At 37.1% G+C, this 20,057-nt stretch overlaps 1 protein-coding gene across 2 annotated transcripts; it reads left to right on the forward strand.

Annotated features, from left to right (window-relative positions):
* The first annotated feature begins 5,823 nt into the window (after positions 1 to 5,823).
* LOC137725812 (ABC transporter C family member 2) lies at positions 5,824 to 18,755 on the forward strand. Of its 2 annotated transcripts, none has more exons than XM_088693900.1 (28): positions 5,824 to 5,985; positions 6,475 to 6,897; positions 7,374 to 7,552; positions 7,719 to 7,758; positions 8,028 to 8,184; positions 8,362 to 8,476; positions 8,561 to 8,641; positions 8,717 to 8,741; positions 9,056 to 9,112; positions 9,582 to 9,647; positions 9,958 to 10,032; positions 10,790 to 10,897; positions 11,256 to 11,390; positions 12,068 to 12,174; positions 12,259 to 12,352; positions 12,646 to 12,813; positions 13,156 to 13,296; positions 13,546 to 13,746; positions 14,013 to 14,111; positions 14,220 to 14,372; positions 14,889 to 15,304; positions 15,481 to 15,661; positions 15,777 to 16,100; positions 16,264 to 17,020; positions 17,145 to 17,266; positions 17,393 to 17,638; positions 17,840 to 18,252; positions 18,375 to 18,755. In XM_088693900.1, exons 2-27 carry the CDS (start codon positions 6,565 to 6,567, stop codon positions 18,008 to 18,010), a joined length of 4,551 nt encoding a protein of 1,516 aa, XP_088550026.1. In that variant the 5' UTR covers positions 5,824 to 5,985; positions 6,475 to 6,564; the 3' UTR covers positions 18,011 to 18,252; positions 18,375 to 18,755. The 2 variants fall into 2 exon arrangements, with proteins under 2 accessions (XP_088550026.1, XP_088550025.1); XM_088693899.1 differs by having other exon boundaries at positions 5,964 to 6,055.
* Positions 18,756 to 20,057: the final 1,302 nt, after the last annotated feature.

Genomic DNA, 20,057 nt, shown 5'->3' on the forward strand with positions numbered 1-20,057 from the left:
TTCTATGTCTGTCAAGAAACGGATTCATGAACTTCCATAATCCATTGTTCAATATCTTCTTGATGATTCGGGGCCCTTTGTTCTTCCTGCTTCCATCTCAAATGAAGATGCCTTACAGGAGTTCATAATAATCCAGAGGAGGAAGATGATTATCAGGTTTCAGGAGGATCTGGTTGTGAGTCAGTGAAGCGTCGGTTTCCCCCTTCTTGCTAACTTGAGTTGGAGACGGAGGCATCAGTCCAATCCAATCCATAGGATCCCGCAGCTCGAAACCATTATTAAATTACAAATTAGACCGGTCCCCCCGTAATCTGGTATAAAAATCCAACTAGGCAGTACGACATTTAAGTTTAGGAGACTTAAACGAAAAACTCATGTTACTATTTATTTTAACGAAAAATCATATTTTTACACTAAAAAGTCAATCTGGTACTATTCACTTTACCGTGTATTTTATCCTTATCGTTAAAATTAAAAGTTTTTAAATCATTTTCATTAATTTTTCTTTAAGTGTTTAACCGGTGTGGTGGTATAGTTTTAGGATGTCCGGAACGATGTAGAGCAGCAACACAATTTTATCTATTTATTTTGTTTTTATTTAATAATTTTTAGTAATTGTCTTGGAATTTGGTTTGATTTCTCTTTATACGAGAGTTTGCTAATTTGGGCACCCTCTGTAGGAGAGTGTTGCTTGATTTCAATATTCATTTTGGTGTGCCACAAGTTTTGGATCTATGTGTGAAGAGCGGAACTGTTTGATTTTCTAGATTTACTTCATTTGATGATATAGGATTGTGGAGGTGATTATGCGATCTACTCATCCATGTCCTAATTTATGATTTGAGATTTTGTTCTCACATGATCTTCGTGTAACACGAAATTTAACTATTTCGTGTAACACGAAATTCCGGAAGATCTTGGACGAGTGCTTAAAGTTAACTCATTATTTTGTAATTAGTGATATTTGTTGATATATTTTTAAATTTAGTTTGTAAAGATCCTTTTTGATCCGAGAAGGTCGTATAAATGCAGCGGTTTTACTCTTGCAGTTTTGCTTCTGGGTTTTTGAGTACGGGACAAGTCTCTGAGGCATTTACTGCTTTTGAAATCTGAAAAATTATGAATTTTGTATTTCTGAGTTAGTTTTTTTTTTGAAGTAATAAAAGCAAAATACGTTAATTTATTTTTTTTGCTGAAGAATTTTAGTTTTCTAGCTTGAGTCTCTGCTCTGTTTGGTAACTGAGAAAACGTACACTACCAGAGTAAATATTGACTTTCTTTAACTGGAGTGAGGTTCTAGAAAGTTTGAAGTTATATGGAAAGCTTGAACTTTTTTTTTTGGATTATTGGAAGGCTCGGAACTCTTGATCTCTCACACAACCACTTCTTGGGACAGATTCTTCAAAACTTTTCATCTTTAACATCTTTGTCCTACTTGAGCTTGTCTTAGATCAACTTGCTAGGAATAATTCCTTCGAAAAACCAACTTCAAATGCTCAATGATTCTTCCATTCATATGGTCAATCTATTGCTATGTAGTGTTTCTCTCTCAGCCAAATGTATTGGAGATAACACTTTTACTACTGAGGATGCAAAAGACGAGAATGAAGATGGAAATGACTAGTTGTGGTGTAACAACCCGTCTCGGATTTTTTACGGAACGAAAGGGTAATTTTGTAATTTCATGTTGGGTTGGGATATTGGTTTAAAATATTGTTTTTAAGAGCCTTAATATGTGTGCCCAAGGGGCTCACCTTTGGTGTTTGTCCCCGGCCCATTCCCTTCTCTCTTTCTCTCTCTCTCTCTCTCTCTTCCTTCCCGTGAGTCTCACTCTCCTTCTCACTATATCTCTCTCACTCTCACTTTTCTCCCTTCTCTCTCGGCAAGCATCGAAGGGTGCCATGGGGGAAAGCACCAACTAAGAAACCACCCATTTCATCCTCTAGACCTCACAAGCTCGAACTCGAGCCCTGTTATGTAGGAAAAACCAAGCTGTGATACTCTAACTCCAAGCTCCGACGAGAACAAAGTTCCCTGACGCGACTTCGAATGATTTTGTAACTTTTCCGATTTAGGTAAGCCTCAAAACACTCCAAATGCTTCTCTTTTCATCCCTATAGTTCTTTTCCGGTGAGGTGCTGGGACTTACGAACGTTGTTCGATCATATTCCGGCCATGACTGGCCATGAGGATGGTATATTTCAACTCCTTGCTTCACAGGCTTCATTTTGGTATTTTAGTTCACTTGTTTTGACTAAGTTTCGAGCTCCGTCAGAGCTCGAGATTTCTCCGGCCGATTTCTGGCCTTTTTCTTCCTTGGGTCTGGTGACCCACAAACCTTAGACCCAAAACCTTTTTACCCATCCCATTTGGGCAGCCCAATCCCTTAGCCTTTTAAACCAAATGACCTAATTAAATAACCGCGCTTTCAAGCCCAAAACCCTAGTCTAACCAAGCCTTTGTGTCGTGCACCTAGACCCAAGCCCGTCACCAACCTAGCCCGTTGAACCCAAACCCTTGACCCTTTGAAACCATGCCTTTGGGTCTAGGACCCTTCGGCCCAAACCCACCAGCCTAACCCGGATAGAATATTCTTTAGAATATTTCGTCAGGGAATATTCTTAGTGTTGACTTTTTTGAAATTTACCCCAGGACCCTTCTTAAGGTAATTCGACGTTCTGTATCCGTTTTGCCAAATTCAATGATTTTAATAGAGTTTTATTAATTGGACCTTTTATGTGCTTAGGTGCAATTATTAGCGGTGATTCCATCATCCCTATTTCGTACAGCTCTACGACGACAGAGTATCTATAAGTGGATCCCTTCTAAAATGCATGTTTAATAATAGAAATGCATACATGAAAAACATGATTTAATGGCTACGTTTTATAGGATATTACGCTTACTGAGAATATTTTGGAATATCATATTTTATCGAACTCATGTTCTTTGTAGTATAGATGATGGATGACTTTATACTATGAATATCTTTTTGAGATATATGTATCTATGTTTGGAAAGACTATGTTCAATGATTTTGTGCGTATCTAGTGGTCATGGTTTTGCCTACAGGCGAGGGAGATATATGGCTGGCAGGAGGTATATATTGATGGCTTCAGGGCGAGAGATACTGATATTGATATCACTAGCTAACCCATTATATACGAGATATGTTTCATGAAAGGTTTTATGGCATGCTAGGTTTTCAGAAAACCTATTACATTTTATGCTATTAGTCTTCATAAAACTTTGGGGGTTAGTATGTTGAATAACTGTTTTATTATTATGTATATCAACTTGGTCCACTCATGTTTGTTTTGTGCCCCCTCAAGATTTAGAATCAAGGCGTACGATCCCGGTGTCAAGGTACTTCCAAATCGACATCTTCGAGTCTTCTTAGTGTAGGACCCATTCTCTTATTCATTCGATTTTATATTCTTCCCTTTAGTGTTCTAGATTAGTTGTATGCTCTGAACACGTTCTTCATTTGCATATTAATTATATTTAATTTATAACTCTTATTTATTTCTTGTTCTCATGCATTCTAATATGATTTCGTCACCTTCGGGTGTCGACCAACACATGCCTACCTTGGTGTTCGGAGAATATTAGGGTCGGACGTGTCATGGTGCTATGTAAGTGTGGTACTTGCTTTATCTTAGGCTTTTGGGGGCATTTGTGGTACGTTGATCTTAAAGACATCGTGGAGACTTGTCTATTTTCAATTCTTTGACAACATCAAAGATAAGGTAACACTAGCAATTGCAAGTGCAAGGAAGAAACTCTAGGGACTTAACGAGGTTTTGTCACTACATTGGGTCTTAATGCATGAATCAATATGCATGACACGGATCACGACTCATCGAGCAGATGATCACAACAGCAGTGCAGTCTCACTGAAATCGTACGCTTTGTGAAGCATGCCAGCCCGGCCAAGCAGGTCAACCATACAACCATAATGCTCAAGTGTTGGCTCCATGCCGTACTCATCCCCTATGCTTTTGAAAATTCTTCAGCCATCTTCAACAAGGCCACCATGATTGCAAGCCATCAAAAGGCAATAACAACTTATTACAATATTTCTTGACGCATTTTCATGTTTTGAAAGTGTTGCATAACAACTTTATTATCAATAGGCAATAACATCAAATATCTCTCTCTATATAAATAACCATGTTATTATTTATCAACTGATTTCGTATCCGATTTCTTAACCAATTGTTCAAAAATTTTACAGCCGAAAATGTTCTATCACGTGGAATTGCTATATGAATCATATGTATTTTTTTCCAAAAAAATTGAGAGTGAGCATCTGCCCCCCGGGCCCCAACATGACTCAGTTCATGGTTCCCGTAATCTTGTAAAAAGTAAAAATGAGTTCAGATATACGTGATGGTTAAAGTAAAAACAAGTTGATACTTTCCTAAAATGATTTTCTTTTATATAATTAGATTATACATAATAATCTGTCATTTTCAGGCTAAACACATTATTTTCTAAATTAATGTGATCAATATTTATTATTTTGTCGGAAATATTATTAGATTATTAAATTGTGCTCTACTTCCCGTTTAAGTTACAGCAAGTTTACTCCTACAAAATATTGTTTACTTTTCTGCATTTATTTTCTCTCACATTTTCTCCAATTAGATTCTGGAGAATCATTTAAAAAGAATTATAGATATGCCGGTCATTATTAAAAAGAAGAATTGCCATAAAAAGATTCCTCCCGTGTCCCGGCCATTCCTGACTATCATTGATAGAGATTTTACTGGTGCTGAAGGTAGCTTGCTTGCCAAGCCACCCACTTTCTGCCAATTTTATTTTTTTATTTAGTTAAAGAACCACCAATTTCTGTGTGTGTTTGTTTGATTGCTACCCACTCGAAAGGGTGGGGGCGTCTCTACTAATTCGAGAGGTTTAGTGCGTGCTTAAAGTGATTTTATAAAAGTTGTGAATAGATTTCAACCAATCATGTCTCACTCGACCAAGTCTCCATCATCCATCAATTGCTTAAATTCTCTGCTTAGTCACTACCACGGCACCACCAATTTTTTTTTTTACTACTGCAAAAACATGGATATTTAAATTTCAGTTTTAATTTTGACCTGTCATGCTTTTATTAATATTTACAAGCATTCACATACATACTTTGTGTGTATGAACACATTTTTTTAGAAAATAAGAAGGAGAGGGAGAGAGAACTTGGGGGAGTGAGAGGTTTTTTTTTTTTTGTTTTAGTTTTTTTTTTTAATATTGAAGGTATTTTACACCTGTAGGTGAGACTTCAATAACAAACAGTAAAATTTAGACCTGTGAAATTACATTATTGCCTATCATTTTTTTTTTTTTTGTGTGATAGAAGACTAAATTGTCACTAAATTATCTTTTTACTCTCTTTTGATTGATAAATAGAATTTCATTAATTAATAGAGATAATAAAATTCCCAAGAAATTAGAATTTATTAGTGAAGATTTCAAAATAATAATCTACCATTAATATTAAACAAAGTAATTGACCCAAATCACTAAATAACTGACCCAAATTACAAGAACTTACTTTTTCTATCAACATACAAAAACAATAATACCCCTCCTGACCTCCACCTTGTTATACACAGAAGAACAGAAGCCCAAATTTCCAGATTATTTCCAGAGTGTAGGAAAAACCAAATAATTATTGTCTTTTTGTCAATTTGCTTTTCAGATGAAGAAATTCTCGGTTTTCGATTCCTCCGCAGGAATTAGATACTATACCAACTCCACTCCAATGATTCCATCATTTCCACACAAAGAAAATGCACCAAAATGGTAATCAATCTTGTCCAGGAAAGTTGGGATTCTCTTCTTCTATTCTCTCGGCATCCAATCAAGAGCTTTAAATTATTTTATTTTCCCCAAAAATTTCACTTTTTTGATCCGAGAAGGTCGTATATATGCAGCGGTTTTGCTTCTGGGTTTTTGAGTACAGGACAAGTCTCTGAGGTGTTTACTGCTTTTGAAATCTGAAAAATTATGAATTTGTAATTCTGAGTTTGTTTTTTTTTTTTTTAAGGTAATAAAAGCTTTTATACGTTAATGTATTTTTTTTCCTGAAGAATTTTAGTTTTCTAGCTTGAGTCTCTGCTCTGTTTAATTACTGATAAAATGTACACTGCCAGAGTAGATAATGACTTTCTGTAACTGGAGTGAGGTTCTGGAAAGTCTGAAGTTATATGGAAAGCTGGAACATTTTTTTTGGGATTTTTGAGAACGACGGTGCTTAGATAGTAGAATGCTCGACTGTTTTTATTTTTTTCCATATTATTTCGAAGCATTGTATTTTCTCGTGGATAAAAAAGTATGAGGTAGTAAGGAAAGTATGCCATTCATCTGCAAAGTTGTAATTTTTACTGTTTTCTTTTACCCGTTAAGGAGATTTCACTGGTTCCTGGGTTTTTCTGTGGCTAAATTCAGTTTTATCATATAATGCAGGAGTAGCTCTCAGTGGGGACTGAGAGCTCGGAGTGGTGGATTGTGTGCTTTAAAAGTGAATAATTCTTGTGAAAAAAAGTGACCAAAAAGATGGGTTTTCAGCCTTTGGATTGGTATTGCCGCCCGGTGCCCGGTGGGGTCTGGACAAGAGCAGTGGAGAATGCTTTTGGTGCATACACGCCGTGCACGGTTGATTCTTTAGTTGTCTGCATTTCTCATTTGGTTGTTCTGGGCCTGTGCATTTATCGAATATGGCGGATCAAGAAGGATTTCAAAGTCCAGAGGTTCTGTTTGCAGTCCAAAGTTTACAATTACATGTTGGGGTTATTGGCTGCTTATTGCACTGCTGAGCCTGTGTTCCGGTTGTTCATGGGAATTTCAGTGCTGAATTTAGATGGGCAGACTGGCCTTGCACCATTTGAGGTTGGTTTGTTGTGTACTGTGAATTAATCGTTTAGCATTTAGCTACTCTATGTGGTGTTACCGTAGTTAGTACAGATAAAGTTCTTTTATGTAAAATTTACACATAAATGAAGCGAATTGAAGAAACCAATGTTTCCATTTATCAAATGTAGGGCAATTAGGTAGTCCTCACCCTTTAAGTGACAAAAGAATCCTAACAAACTAAGAACTGTGATTTCTAAGGAGATATCAAGTTTAACAAACTAAGAACCGTGATTAATGTAAATGCAATGAAATTAGGGATTTTACACTTAAAAACCCAGTTGCTTTAGACCATTGGCTTAGCATTTTTCACATGTGAGTGTCATTAACCTGCTCATATTATTTTTCTGGGTAAGAAAGAAACTTTCATTGAAGGGAAAACAGAGTACAAAAACAAATTATCAGTAAGCTTACACTCATGTGCTTAATATTTTAATTTCATCTTTTCTCGGCAGGTATTTTGTCTGATATTAGAGGCTCTTACTTGGTGCTCTATGCTGGTCATGATTGGTGTGGAATCTAAGATCTATATCCGTGAGGTCCGATGGTTTGTAAGGTTTGCGGTAATTTATACTTTAGTGGGGGATTCCGTGATGCTGAATTTTGTTCTTTCACTGAGGGAGTTATACGACAGGTTTGTGTGTGACTGTTTACCTAAATTGGTTCCTTCCTTACCAAAAGATGATATCACTGCTTATAGTTTTAAGGTTTTTGTTTGGTTTTATATTACTCCGCTAGTACATTATCCAGGCTTGTGGTTGTGCAAGACAATTTACAATCTTCCTGTGTAACCGTTGCAGTTTTGTACTATATTTGTACATCAGTGAAGTTGCTGCTCAGGTTTGTTGGCTTGTTTTTCTTTTTTGACGTTAATTTTCACTGGTTATGCTTTTGTTTCCTCTTTCTGTCCTACTGTTTTTTTAAATGTCGCAATGTTTGAGGTTTCTTCTTAAAAGTAGTGTAAATAGTGTTTGAGCAAGTCTAATTTCTCTAATCCTCCAGCACTGCCTTGTAAAAAGCTACTATTTACCGATCCATCTTAGAACCATCATAGAATTGCTGCATATCTAATGTCATTGTTTTTTATATGTATTTTCACTCTGATGTAGGGTTTGTTTGGAATACTGTTGCTTGTGTACGTTCCATGTGTGGTCGATTATCCTGGTTGTACTCCAATCCGTACTGAATCAATTGATGATGATGCATATGAAGAACTTCCTGGAGGAGAGCAAATATGTCCTGAGAGGCATGTGAACATATTGTCAAGTATGTATGTAATTTGATGTGATCCTAATTTCCCTAGCCCTGTATTTGTTATTTGCTTGCTAATTTTGCATGGTGCAAAGGCAAAGGAATAGATTGTTAGTAATATTCTGAAGACTGCACCGAACCCTCTTTCCATGGCTGATTTCTCAACTCATATCTTGGTTGCGTTTTATCCAGGATTGCTGTTTTCATGGGTGAATCCCCTTATGAAGCTAGGATATCAAAGACCCATTACAGAGAAAGATGTCTGGAAATTGGATACTTGGGATCGTACTGAAACACTGAACAATAAGTGTGTGCTTGTTATTTTCAAATTGGTTTCTGCTTAAACTAGTACAATCATGGTTTGCTCATCATTCTTTTACTGGCTTTCTAGGTTCCAAACATGTTGGGCTGAGGAATGTCGAAAGCCTAAACCATGGCTTTTAAGAGCATTGAACTCTAGTCTTGGCGGAAGGTAATATTTTCCAGACTTTTCATGTGCAGTTCTATGTACATGCTTCTCATTCATATTTTGTTGTTCTGTTTATAGGTTTTGGTTTGGAGGCTTTTGGAAGGTAATTAGCTTGTTCTTCCGAATTTATTATGTTTGTTAATAGTCTGCAAAGTTTGATACAGATGTAATAGTACACAAAGGCCATTACACTTATTTTTCGCTAATTGGAATAGTGTATGTTTTTAACTTTTTAATCAACACTTACTGCTCTTCGTCATTGTTGTTTTACATTACATGCTGGTCACACTCTTCAGTGAGTTGTTCTAGAAATTAAGAGTTATTAGTTTCTTATTTGTTTCCTCAAAAATTTTGCACGGTAAAATTGAACGCATTGTGTGCTATAACTTATTTTATTTTTTTGTTGACAACTTGTAGATCGGGAATGATCTTTCCCAGTTTGTGGGGCCGCTTATTTTGAATCATCTCTTACAGGTTTGTGTTTATACCCTTCCCTTTTCTATATTTTCATTCCCATGTCTGTCTCTGGTACTACTAGTTATTTTAATATACAAATCAGCAGGGATAATGATTTTGGTGATTGGGCCCATATGAGGGCTGTTTATGAATTTAACTTGTGCTAGTCAAGCATTCCTGGGTTCTGTGTATTTGCCATTTTGGCCATAAAATTGTTGAAACACGATAACTAAATAGAAATTTTGACTACGAAATAAAGAAAAGAAACAACGATGAGACTTCAATAACACAAAAGCTCTAGTCGCTGTAATGTCGGAATAGCTTTAACCTAACCTTCGCCAGGTATGTTAATTTTTAAAATTATGCTGCTGGTATGTCATAATTCCTGCATATCTCTGAATTCGGCATGTGTATCAGAGTCCTGTGAAATGATCCTTTATTGTAATTATCATAATTGTTCTCTCATTTATTCTAAAATTGTCTGCAGTCTATGCAACGAGGGGATCCAGCATGGATTGGTTACATCTATGCCTTCTCAATATTTGCTGGAGTGGTATGATATAAGTCCTTTGTTTTGTATTTACGTCATTTACTTTTGCCAATACATAGCTTGTTTTGCACAGCTACCCTTTAGTATCACATATATTTGCATACTCCTGCTGCTTTAACAATTTCAAGGGATGTTGCAGTTACCCTGCTTGGTGAATTGACAAAAATTGCTTACCTAATATAACCTGCTTTCCCTTTTCCTAAATTTCCTGTTTTTCCCTGAAAACCTTGCTCAATATCCACTAGCTGGTGTTTGAACCCTGGAACATATCTTGCACATTTATTTTTATTGGGAGGATGTGCCTTGATTTCAGGTTGGTGGGGTGTTATCTGAAGCTCAGTATTTTCAAAATGTCATGCGCGTTGGCTTCCGGCTACGGTCAACCCTGGTATTTTGTGTTACTCTTTCCAATCCCATTTTACTTGTATTAGGTTTTATTCTAATATTTGTTTGTATTTTACCATGTTTATAATATCATCAATGTCATTCTTTTCCCAAATTTATACTATTATTTAAGAGAACTTTGTTGAGGAATTTTGACAAAGTTCCATCTGTGCTCATTTATACATTAAAGGATAATAATATAGTTAGGGTAAATCATTAATGAACAGTCATTTCGAAACTGAAGATATAGGAAAAATGCTCCAACGTTTTTTCTCCCACAACTCTCCCTCCCCAGTATAACTCTTGTTTCACATGCATGGCAGCAACGAACGCAAGTCTATCAGTTTGTGAGTCCCTTTACTTAGTCCTGGTCCCTGGGTGAATGAGGATTGGAACTTTACGGTAGATTCTTAGCTCAGGGATGTCTATAGATGTTTGGTTTTGATAGGCCAGGTTTTTGTTTAGAATCATGAAATACCAAACCCAAACTCAATTTTACTATGCTATTTAGTATTTACTGGGGGCTTGTGACATTTAGCTGGTTATTTATGAGTTCTTGAGAGAGTTAAGGTCTTGTTATTTTTCTAATATGTTTGGAGTGGAGATTCTTTTTAGCGTTTTATGTTTGGGGGTTAAATAGTAGTATGGTCTTCTATTCACTCTAATAATGTGTGGAAGTAGTGAACTCATAATTTTATGAAGAGTCTGGATATATCATTTTTTGAAGTATGATTCTAATTTCTACAGTTTTCTTCTTTTAGGTTGCTGCTGTATTTCGGAAATCCTTAAGGCTGACTCATGAAGCAAGGAAGAAGTTTGCCTCTGGGAAAATAACCAACTTGATGACAACTGATGCTGAAGCACTTCAGGCACGCACTCTGAACAGTTTTTGCATGTGTCCTAAAATTATCTTTTGAAAGTGAAAATTATTTTTTAATTAGAGATTACTATAACAATTTCCTGAAGTCAGACGATAGTAAAATCCCCGAATGTGCGATTGGAGCCACAATTCTCTGGACCCTTTAATCTCAGAACATAAGATGTTATTTTCTTTTTCTACTTATTGTCTACTCAAAATTCTTTTCAAACGAGATTTGGGTTTATGTCATTCTTGCCAAAATATATACAGGTGGTACCAAACAAATTGGAGTGTACTAATCATTTTGTGCTATTATTTGGGAAGTTGTTTAGGTTGGTTGGTTAATTTGTTTTTGTTTCCTTGCACAGAAAGTATCCCAATCTCTTCATATTTTGTGGTCAGCTCCATTTCGTATCGTTTTCTCCATGGTTCTTCTTTATCAGCAATTGGGGGTTGCTTCACTACTTGGTGCCCTCATGCTTGTTCTTTTGTTCCCCCTACAGGTAACATAGTTACTGCATTTGATTTTGCTTGTTTTCCAATAAAAGCTATGTTAATTTTGCTTTAGTGACTACATTACTATGACAATAGAGTAATTGTTTCAGGAGGTTAGAGTTAGTTGGGTCATTCCAAAGGGTTGTTTCGAGCTTCTAAGCACCAATTTTGAGGCTCTAGGAATTGGGAGGAAAGCTAAAGCTTTGTGGGGTTGTCTGGTGTCGGCAGTTTTTTGGAACATTTGGTTGGAGCGTAACAAAAGAATTTTTCAGGATTATACTGGTGTGGGGGTAGTAGATCTATGGGGAAGAGTAAGATACTGGGCAGCCCTCTGGGCTTCAGTTTCAAATGATTTTAAGAATTACTCTCTTTCTCACATACTGTGGGATATGTTAGCAGTTGTAAAGTGATTTTGGTTGAGGTTTTCCTACTTGTAATCAGATCCTCTTGAGAGATTTTCTTGTTCTGTTCTTGGTGGATTTCTTATCCACTTCTGTGTATTTCTCTTTTCTTTTTTAATAAACTGTTATAGTTTCTTCTCAAAATAAAACTATCACAATAGAGTGTGCCTGTCTGTACTGAGAAGTTAGTAACTACACCACAGTTTTATATTTGGACACCTTATACATGTTTAGGTCTCCTATCTATTTAATGTGTCCTGATCTTTGCGATTTACTTGGAACAGACATTTATGATAAGCAAAATGCAGAAATTGTCCAAGGAGGGGTTGCAGCGTACAGACAAGAGAATTGGTCTGATGAATGAAATTTTGGCTGCAATGGACACTGTGAAGTATGACTCAATTTTGGTGATATGCCTATATATGTTAGGGGGATTTATATGTACTGTTTTTCATTGTGTTTTCCAATGTCTCAGATGTTATGCATGGGAGAGTAGTTTCCAATCCAAGGTGCATAGTGTTCGAACTGATGAATTGTTCTGGTTTCGAAAAGCATCACTGCTGGGAGCGGTATGGCAATTTTTTTCTGAAATTTGCATTTTCTTACCATATCCACTCATTTGATGTAAATTTCTTATAATATCTCTTTTTTGGAAGGTTTTCAGTCCCATAAGAAAATCACTTCTGATTTCATATATTCATGACATGCCATCAAAGTGCTACAGTTGATTACTGAAGTAGGCATTTTGCATGATCTTGTTTCTATCATGATCATGTGCATATCCAAATTCTTTGAGATAGATGTTATGAACGTCAAATTTTTTTTCCTTTTATTTTGACTGACTCTTTCCCTTGTTTTGCAGTGCAATGGATTTATACTAAATAGCAGCCCAGTGGTAGTCACTGTGATTTCATTTGGATTGTTCACTTTTCTTGGGGGGGATCTTACACCTGCAAGGGCATTTACTTCACTTACTCTGTTTGCTGTGCTTCGGTTTCCCCTATTCATGCTTCCTAATATAATAACCCAGGTTCAACTTCTTTCCCGATACCCAAAAATGATAATATTTCCCTCAAACATTTATAGTGGTTCAAACTTTGGGTTATTCTTGAAGATGGTTTTTTTTTTTTGGGTAATGTGATGTACATGCAAGAATATTTCAGTGTTTTGTATCCATGTTGGTTCTTTTCTGAAAACAGTTCTTGCCTATACTTTGAATAAGCAGTTTAACAATATGTTGGCCTCTTGAGCATTAAGTATTCTGTTTCAATTTCATGTAAATAATCAAAATAAAGTTCTTTGTCTGCCAACTTTGTGAACTTCTTGCATGTTTTCTTCTATTACAATTTCTAATGGTAGTTTATTTTTACAGGTGGTTAATGCTAATGTATCCTTAAAGCGCTTAGAGGAGCTACTTTTAGCTGAAGAGAGAGTTCTTCTGCCAAACCCTCCTCTTGATCCAGGACTGCCGGCCATCTCAATTAAGAATGGATACTTTTCTTGGGACTCAAAGGTCTAGTTGACAATGTTTCTTTTGTTCTCTGTGGCTGTTATGAATATTCTAAGCGTACAATTGATTCATTATTACCTATATGTGTTCATTATATAGTCAATTTGTTCTCTGTGGCTGTTACATCATATAAGTTTGTGTGTGTTATAGAAGGATTCCATATATAAGTAATCTAGTGCTTGAACAAGCTTAGAAGTGTTTTGCATTTTCTCTATTGAAAAAAACAAACCTGAAATATATGTTTTCCTTCAGGCAGAGAAGCCCACGCTGACAGATGTTAATTTGGATATCCCTGTTGGTAGCTTGGTAGCAATTGTTGGCAGTACTGGTGAAGGAAAGACGTCACTTATATCTGCAATGCTTGGGGAGCTTCCTCCTGTAGCAGAATCAAGTGTTGTAATGAGAGGAATGGTTGCTTATGTTCCGCAAGTTTCATGGATTTTTAATGCAACTGTAAGTTTTGAGCACCTCTTTTATGCATTTATATACATCTTTCTAACGTATGTGTTTGAATTTTTGTATTTATATACTGTTTCTGTGAATATGGAAAACCTTGTGATTGAAAATTGCTGGCACAAATAATACTTGTTCTTGTTATCAAGATAATTTAGTTGGAGACGGTGCCCCCTGGGACGTGGTTAAACCTTGAGTACTAAATTAATTACAATGCAATCTACTTGCTCGTGCAAATTGGTCACTTTCTGAATTTATGTTTTCAGGTACGTGACAACATTTTATTTGGATCTTACTTTGACTCCAGAAGATATGAGAAGACAATAGATGTGACTGCATTGAGGCATGACCTTGACTTATTGCCTGTGAGTGCTCTTAGAGTTCTATCGTGCTAGTTCTTATAGTACCTTTTGCAAACTTCCCATGTTACCTAGGAATTTGTAGGCCTAAATTTCTCGATTGTTTCACTGTAGGGTGGTGATCTGACTGAGATTGGTGAAAGAGGAGTGAATATTAGTGGTGGGCAGAAGCAAAGAGTCTCCATGGCTAGAGCTGTCTACTCCAACTCTGATGTATACATTTTTGATGATCCCTTGAGTGCTCTGGATGCTCAAGTTGCTCGACAGGTTACTGTTTTACATCCAACTTAAGTTATTCACTTCAGGAGTTCGGTTATCTGTTGCTTCTACATTCTAATTCTAAATATAAAATATAATCTCTGATCTGTTGTTTAGCATGTCCTTTGTCATCTCCACAAATGTGTTTTCGGTAAGCTTGCAGTATTTCAAATATTAGGTTGAATCTGTCTTCTTTGTCAGAGTTAATTGGACTTAATTGGACTTACCCACATAAGCATGCCTTTATTTAAGCATTTGTGTTAACAGATCATAATCACATATTAATTTTGACAAATTCGTATATAAGTCCAGTGGATTCTACTAGTATAGTTGTATCTTTCTTATATTTATGCTGTAAAGCTTATGGATATTTCCTTAACTCTGGTTTATCTTGTCGTTTGCATTTTCCTAATTCCATTATTTCTTTCTACAACACTTGCAAGCTCTATCTCTGGCTGCTGAAAGTTGGTTATTAATAATTCTTTTGTATATTAGTCATCAAACTTTTCTTATGTATCATTCCAGGTTTTTGATAAATGTATCAGGGGAGAACTGAGAGGGAAAACCAGGGTTCTTGTTACAAATCAGCTGCATTTCCTTTCACAAGTTGATAGAATCATCCTGGTCCATCAAGGTATGGTGAAGGAGGAGGGAACATTTGAGGAGCTTTCCAATAATGGCACACTGTTCAAAAGGCTAATGGAAAATGCGGGAAAGATGGAAGAATATGAAGAAGAAGAAGAAAAAGAAGATAGTGGTACCATTGATCAAAACAGTGAAATGATTAATCATGGTGGCTCTTCAAAACCTGTTGCCAATGGGGTGGTAAATGGTATGCCAAAAAATACAAGCCAAGCAAATAAACCAAAAGAAGGAAAATCTGTTCTTATCAAACAAGAAGAAAGGGAAACAAGCGTAGTAAGCTTGAAAGTTTTGGCGAGGTAAATCAGATTTTCAAGTATCCCCTTGAATTCCCCTTGTACTACGTTGAGACATCCCTTTATTTTTAAGAAACTTTGATCTCAGAGGGGCTAATACTATTTGCTGTTTACATTCGCACATTATTTAGCTAATCAATGCTTAGAAGTCTTTTAAATCTGCAATTTATCTTATCCAGGTATAAGGATGCGTTAGGAGGCTTGTGGGCGGTTATGATACTCTTTACATGCTATGTTTCATCTGAGGTTCTACGAGTTTCCAGTAGCACATGGTTGAGCCATTGGACTGATCAAGGCATGACAACGAATTATAACCCCGGTTTCTACAATATGATCTATGCACTTATATCATTTGGTCAGGTAAGAACACAGTTAAACATCAGTTGTTTTAAGTTAGGTGTTGTAATGTGTATCAACTATCTTGTGAAAGATTTTGCTTCGAATTGTACCGAGCAACTACATTTCTTGGTTTCAGGTTTTGGTGACACTGGCAAACTCTTATTGGTTGATTATTTCTGGTCTTTATGCTGCTAGGAGGTTGCATGCGGCCATGCTTAGCTCTATCTTAAAAGCTCCAATGGTCTTCTTCCAAACCAATCCCCTTGGACGGATCATAAATAGATTTGCAAGGGATCTTGGAGACATTGATCGTAATGTTGCTCCATTTGTGAATATGTTTCTTGGGCAAGCCTCTCAGCTCCTTTCTACCTTCATCCTGATAGGGATCGTGAGCACTATGTCCTTGTGGGCCATTATGCCCCTTCTCGTTTTGTTTTATGCAGCCTATCTCTATTATCAGGTACATGATTCTTACATGTTTGATATGCTTTTGGAGTCACCCTTAAGTCTTAACTCAAAGATACTAGGTGTCATGTACTTAGCCTGTTGTATTACCATGTTGGTCACTTTGGTATCGATTTCTTGCTGCACTTTGTATAATATTTTGTTTTCTCTTCGGGTAGAGCACGGCTCGTGAGTTAAAGCGCTTGGACTCCATCAGCAGATCCCCTGTTTATGCACAATTTGGTGAAGCACTGAATGGTCTAGCATCTATTCGCGCATATAAGGCTTATGATCGGATGGCAGACATTAATGGAAGATCTGTGGATACCAATATCAGATTTGCACTGTTGACCATAAGTGGAAACCGCTGGCTTGCAATCCGTTTGGAAACATTGGGAGGCCTCATGATATGGTTTACGGCTACCTTGGCTGTTATGAAGAATGGAAGGGCAGAGAACCAGCAAGAGTTTGCGTCCACTATGGGTCTACTTCTCAGTTATGCGCTTAATATTACAGATTTATTGACTGCTGTACTGAGACTTGCAAGTCAGGCTGAGAATAGCTTGAATGCTGTTGAGAGGGTTGGTACATACATAGAATTGCCTTCAGAAGCTCCAGCTGTAATTGAGAGCAACCGCCCCCCTCCAGCGTGGCCTTCATTTGGATGTATCAAGTTTGAGAATGTTGTTCTACGTTATAGACCTGAACTTCCCCCAGTTTTGCTTGAGTTGTCTTTCACAATTTCTCCTACTGACAAGGTCGGAATTGTTGGAAGGACTGGCGCTGGAAAGTCCAGCATGCTAAATGCTTTATTTCGGATTGTTGAATTAGAAAGAGGAAGAATTTTGATTGATGATTGTGATGTCGCTAAGTTTGGACTGTCAGATCTACGTAAAGTTCTTGGTATCATACCTCAGTCACCGGTTCTTTTTTCAGGTACATGCAAGCATGCCACGTTGACTTAGCAAGCTATAATATTAGTCAAGAGTAACAAGAAGTTATTCCCAACACCTAATAAAGTACATTTATTCTAATGATCCTATTTTTCTATTTTTCTTAGGAACTGTGAGGTTTAATCTCGATCCTTTTCAAGAACATAATGATGCTGACCTCTGGGAAGCTTTAGAGAGGGCACATTTGAAGGATGCCATCAGGAGGAATTCTTTGGGATTAGATGCTGAGGTAAATGCTCAACTTTGCTTTATTTGACGTGATTTCGGTCTCATTATATATAGGCTCTCCCTCATTTAGAGGTTACTTGATGTGATTCCGGTCTCATTATATTAACCTGACTTGTGACATGTCAAGGTCTCGGAGGCAGGAGATAATTTCAGTGTTGGACAGCGACAACTATTAAGTCTTTCTCGAGCACTGTTGCGAAGATCAAAAATACTTGTTCTTGATGAAGCAACTGCAGCTGTTGATATCAGAACTGATGCTCTTATTCAAAAAACTATTCGTGAAGAATTTAAATCATGTACAATGCTCATCATTGCTCATCGTCTGAATACCATTATTGACTGCGACCAAATCCTTCTGCTTGATGCTGGCCAGGTATGCTTCAGTTAGAATTCCTTAAGCTCATTCTTTATTTTCTTTTCTGCTGATGTCTGAGTGACAATGTGGAAAGATTATGGATTCTGTCTTATGGGATCCATATTGCAAAATTGAGTCAATTATACTTGAGCCTCGCAGCTTTTGGACTTAAAATGCTTTTAAGTGTTTTTGTTTTTGTTAATTTTTTTGTGCTTGCAGGTTCGAGAATTTGATACACCAGAGCACCTGCTGTCTAATGAAGGAAGTGCTTTCTCCAAAATGGTCCAAAGTACAGGCTCAGCGAATGCTCAGTATTTACGAAGCTTGGTACTTGGAGCGGAAGGAGAAAACAGGTTGGTGAGAGAAGATAACAGACAAGTCAATGGATAGAAGAGATGGCTAGCCTCTTCTCGCTGGGCTGCAGCTGCTCAGTTTGCTGTAGCTGTAAGCCTCACTTCATCCCAGAATGGAAACTGAAGACGAGAACAGCATCCTCAAGAAGACGAAAGATGCAGTGATCACTCTCCGAGGAGTTCTGGAAGGGAAGCATGATAAAGAGATCGACGAGTCTCTTGATCAAAACCAGCTCTCTGGAGATGGGTGGTGGTCAGCTCTCTACAAAATGGTTGAAGGTACCGTGTGGCTCCATTTGATTACTCAACCCACATTATTTCCGCAATCAGAAGTAGATTCTGAATGTATGTTTTCATCTGTTTTCCAAAGCTGACATGATTTTAAACGTTCTTTACTTCAGGTCTTGCCGTGATGAGCAAGTTGGCTTGGAATCGGCTGCAGCAACCGGAAAATGGTTTTGAAGACGGAATTGACTGGGACCATTGCTGACATTTAGGAAAATTGTCTCCGGCTTAGTGAAGAAGTTTAGATGACTAATTGTTACTCGATTTTTACTACGGTCTCTAATTTCGTTTTTTACCTTTATAGGGCGATATTGTTAACTAGTCTAATTTATGAGGAGGGAGGCTTTAACTTGGGTACAAGAGAGTTGGCACTGGCTTTTGTTTAACTAGCCTAATTAACGTCTACATTTGAAGTGAATGTATTTTGAAAATGATTTTTCGAACATTTATTTTCTTTAATTATTTGATATTTATTCAACTTGAATGTCAAAAATAAACATGAGCGTTAGAAGAAATGGGGTGTGTGCGTGTATACATCACTTTTTGTATCTTGTTCAGATGCACAAGTGGGTCAAGTCTCCAACTAATTCGTACTAAATTGCTTGCATATCTCTGTTTCTTTTATCACACATGTTATGTGATGGAGAGACAAAAATAAGCGCTACAACCAGTTACACTTAAGATTTTACCTTACGATAATACAGGTTCTTATCTATAATCGAGAATAAACCTTACTCGAGAACTTATTCTAAAAAATCTACAACACTTACCAAGTTACGTAGAGAAAAAGATGTATGACAGTGACAACAGTTCGCTATGGCTCGTGAGGGGGATCAAATCAACAATGCGATGTCAACAGATGCTAATGCACTTCAGGTATGCTCTAAACGTAGATTGCAGCTTCCCTTGACATTTCTAGATGGCACGCATTGAAAGTAATCCTTCTCACGTTCATCTGAACAAATAATGTTGCGGATGTTATGCCTTGGGAGACAAGTTTCCAAAACCGAGTTCAAGGTATATATAAGAAATGATGAGCTGCCAAGGTTCCGTAAAGCGCAGTTACTGTCTTCTGTAAGGCACAACACATCATCCTGGAAGTCTTTTCTCCCTGATTTTTCAACACCACCTAAAGCACAATTGCGTCGATATATTCAGTGGATAACATATTTTCCGCAGACTATCTCATTCGTAATCTTAGAGTTTCTCTGATCGACCAGCTGCCTCCGTTTTCCAGTTTAACAGTTTTATACTGAACAGCATCCCGGTTGTTGAGACACCAACATCATTCACTGTTCTCGGCGGCGAATTGACACCTGCAAGTGCATTTATACGTCCCTTCCTCTCTTCTCTTTTTTTTTTTAGCAGCGCTGCGGTTTCCTCTAAACATGATATCTAGCTTATTACCTAGTTTCAGAAGTGGAATTTCAACTACGCCGATAACCTGCTAGCCCATCAAGTTGGGGGGAGTGCAGTTTCAGAAGTGAAATTAAAACCATCAGTTGGTTTAATGTGCCCACAAACAGCCTCAATGGCTTCAACATAGCGACTCGAAGACGTCATTAACGCTTGGAATACATTAGGAAGGCTCGTTTTCAGGTTTTCCAATGTCATGGCCTTGCTAACCTGGACCGAGTTTAGAAATTAGTACAAAATAGGATGCCAGTCATATATGAACGTGTTCTTACCGGTAAAAACACGTTCATTAGTAAAGCTGCAAATTTATACATGTTTTTACCAGTAAGAACACGTTTATTATTAGAGCTGAAAATTTACAAGCATTCTCACCAGTAATAACC

This window comes from Pyrus communis, chromosome 5, assembly GCF_041283825.1.
Source record: "Pyrus communis isolate YQ-2024b chromosome 5, ASM4128382v1, whole genome shotgun sequence".
Classification (NCBI taxonomy): domain Eukaryota; kingdom Viridiplantae; phylum Streptophyta; class Magnoliopsida; order Rosales; family Rosaceae; genus Pyrus; species Pyrus communis.

Excerpts from the sequence above, each read along its gene's own strand:
- LOC137725812 (XM_088693900.1), top strand. The coding sequence starts at position 6,565 with ATGGGTTTTCAGCCTTTGGATTGGTATTGCCGCCCGGTGCCCGGTGGG. Across the intron at positions 7,759-8,027 it reads TCAGTGAAGTTGCTGCTCAG|GGTTTGTTTGGAATACTGTT; the intron begins GTTTGTTGGCTT and ends ACTCTGATGTAG. Across the intron at positions 15,662-15,776 it reads CACTTATATCATTTGGTCAG|GTTTTGGTGACACTGGCAAA; the intron begins GTAAGAACACAG and ends TCTTGGTTTCAG.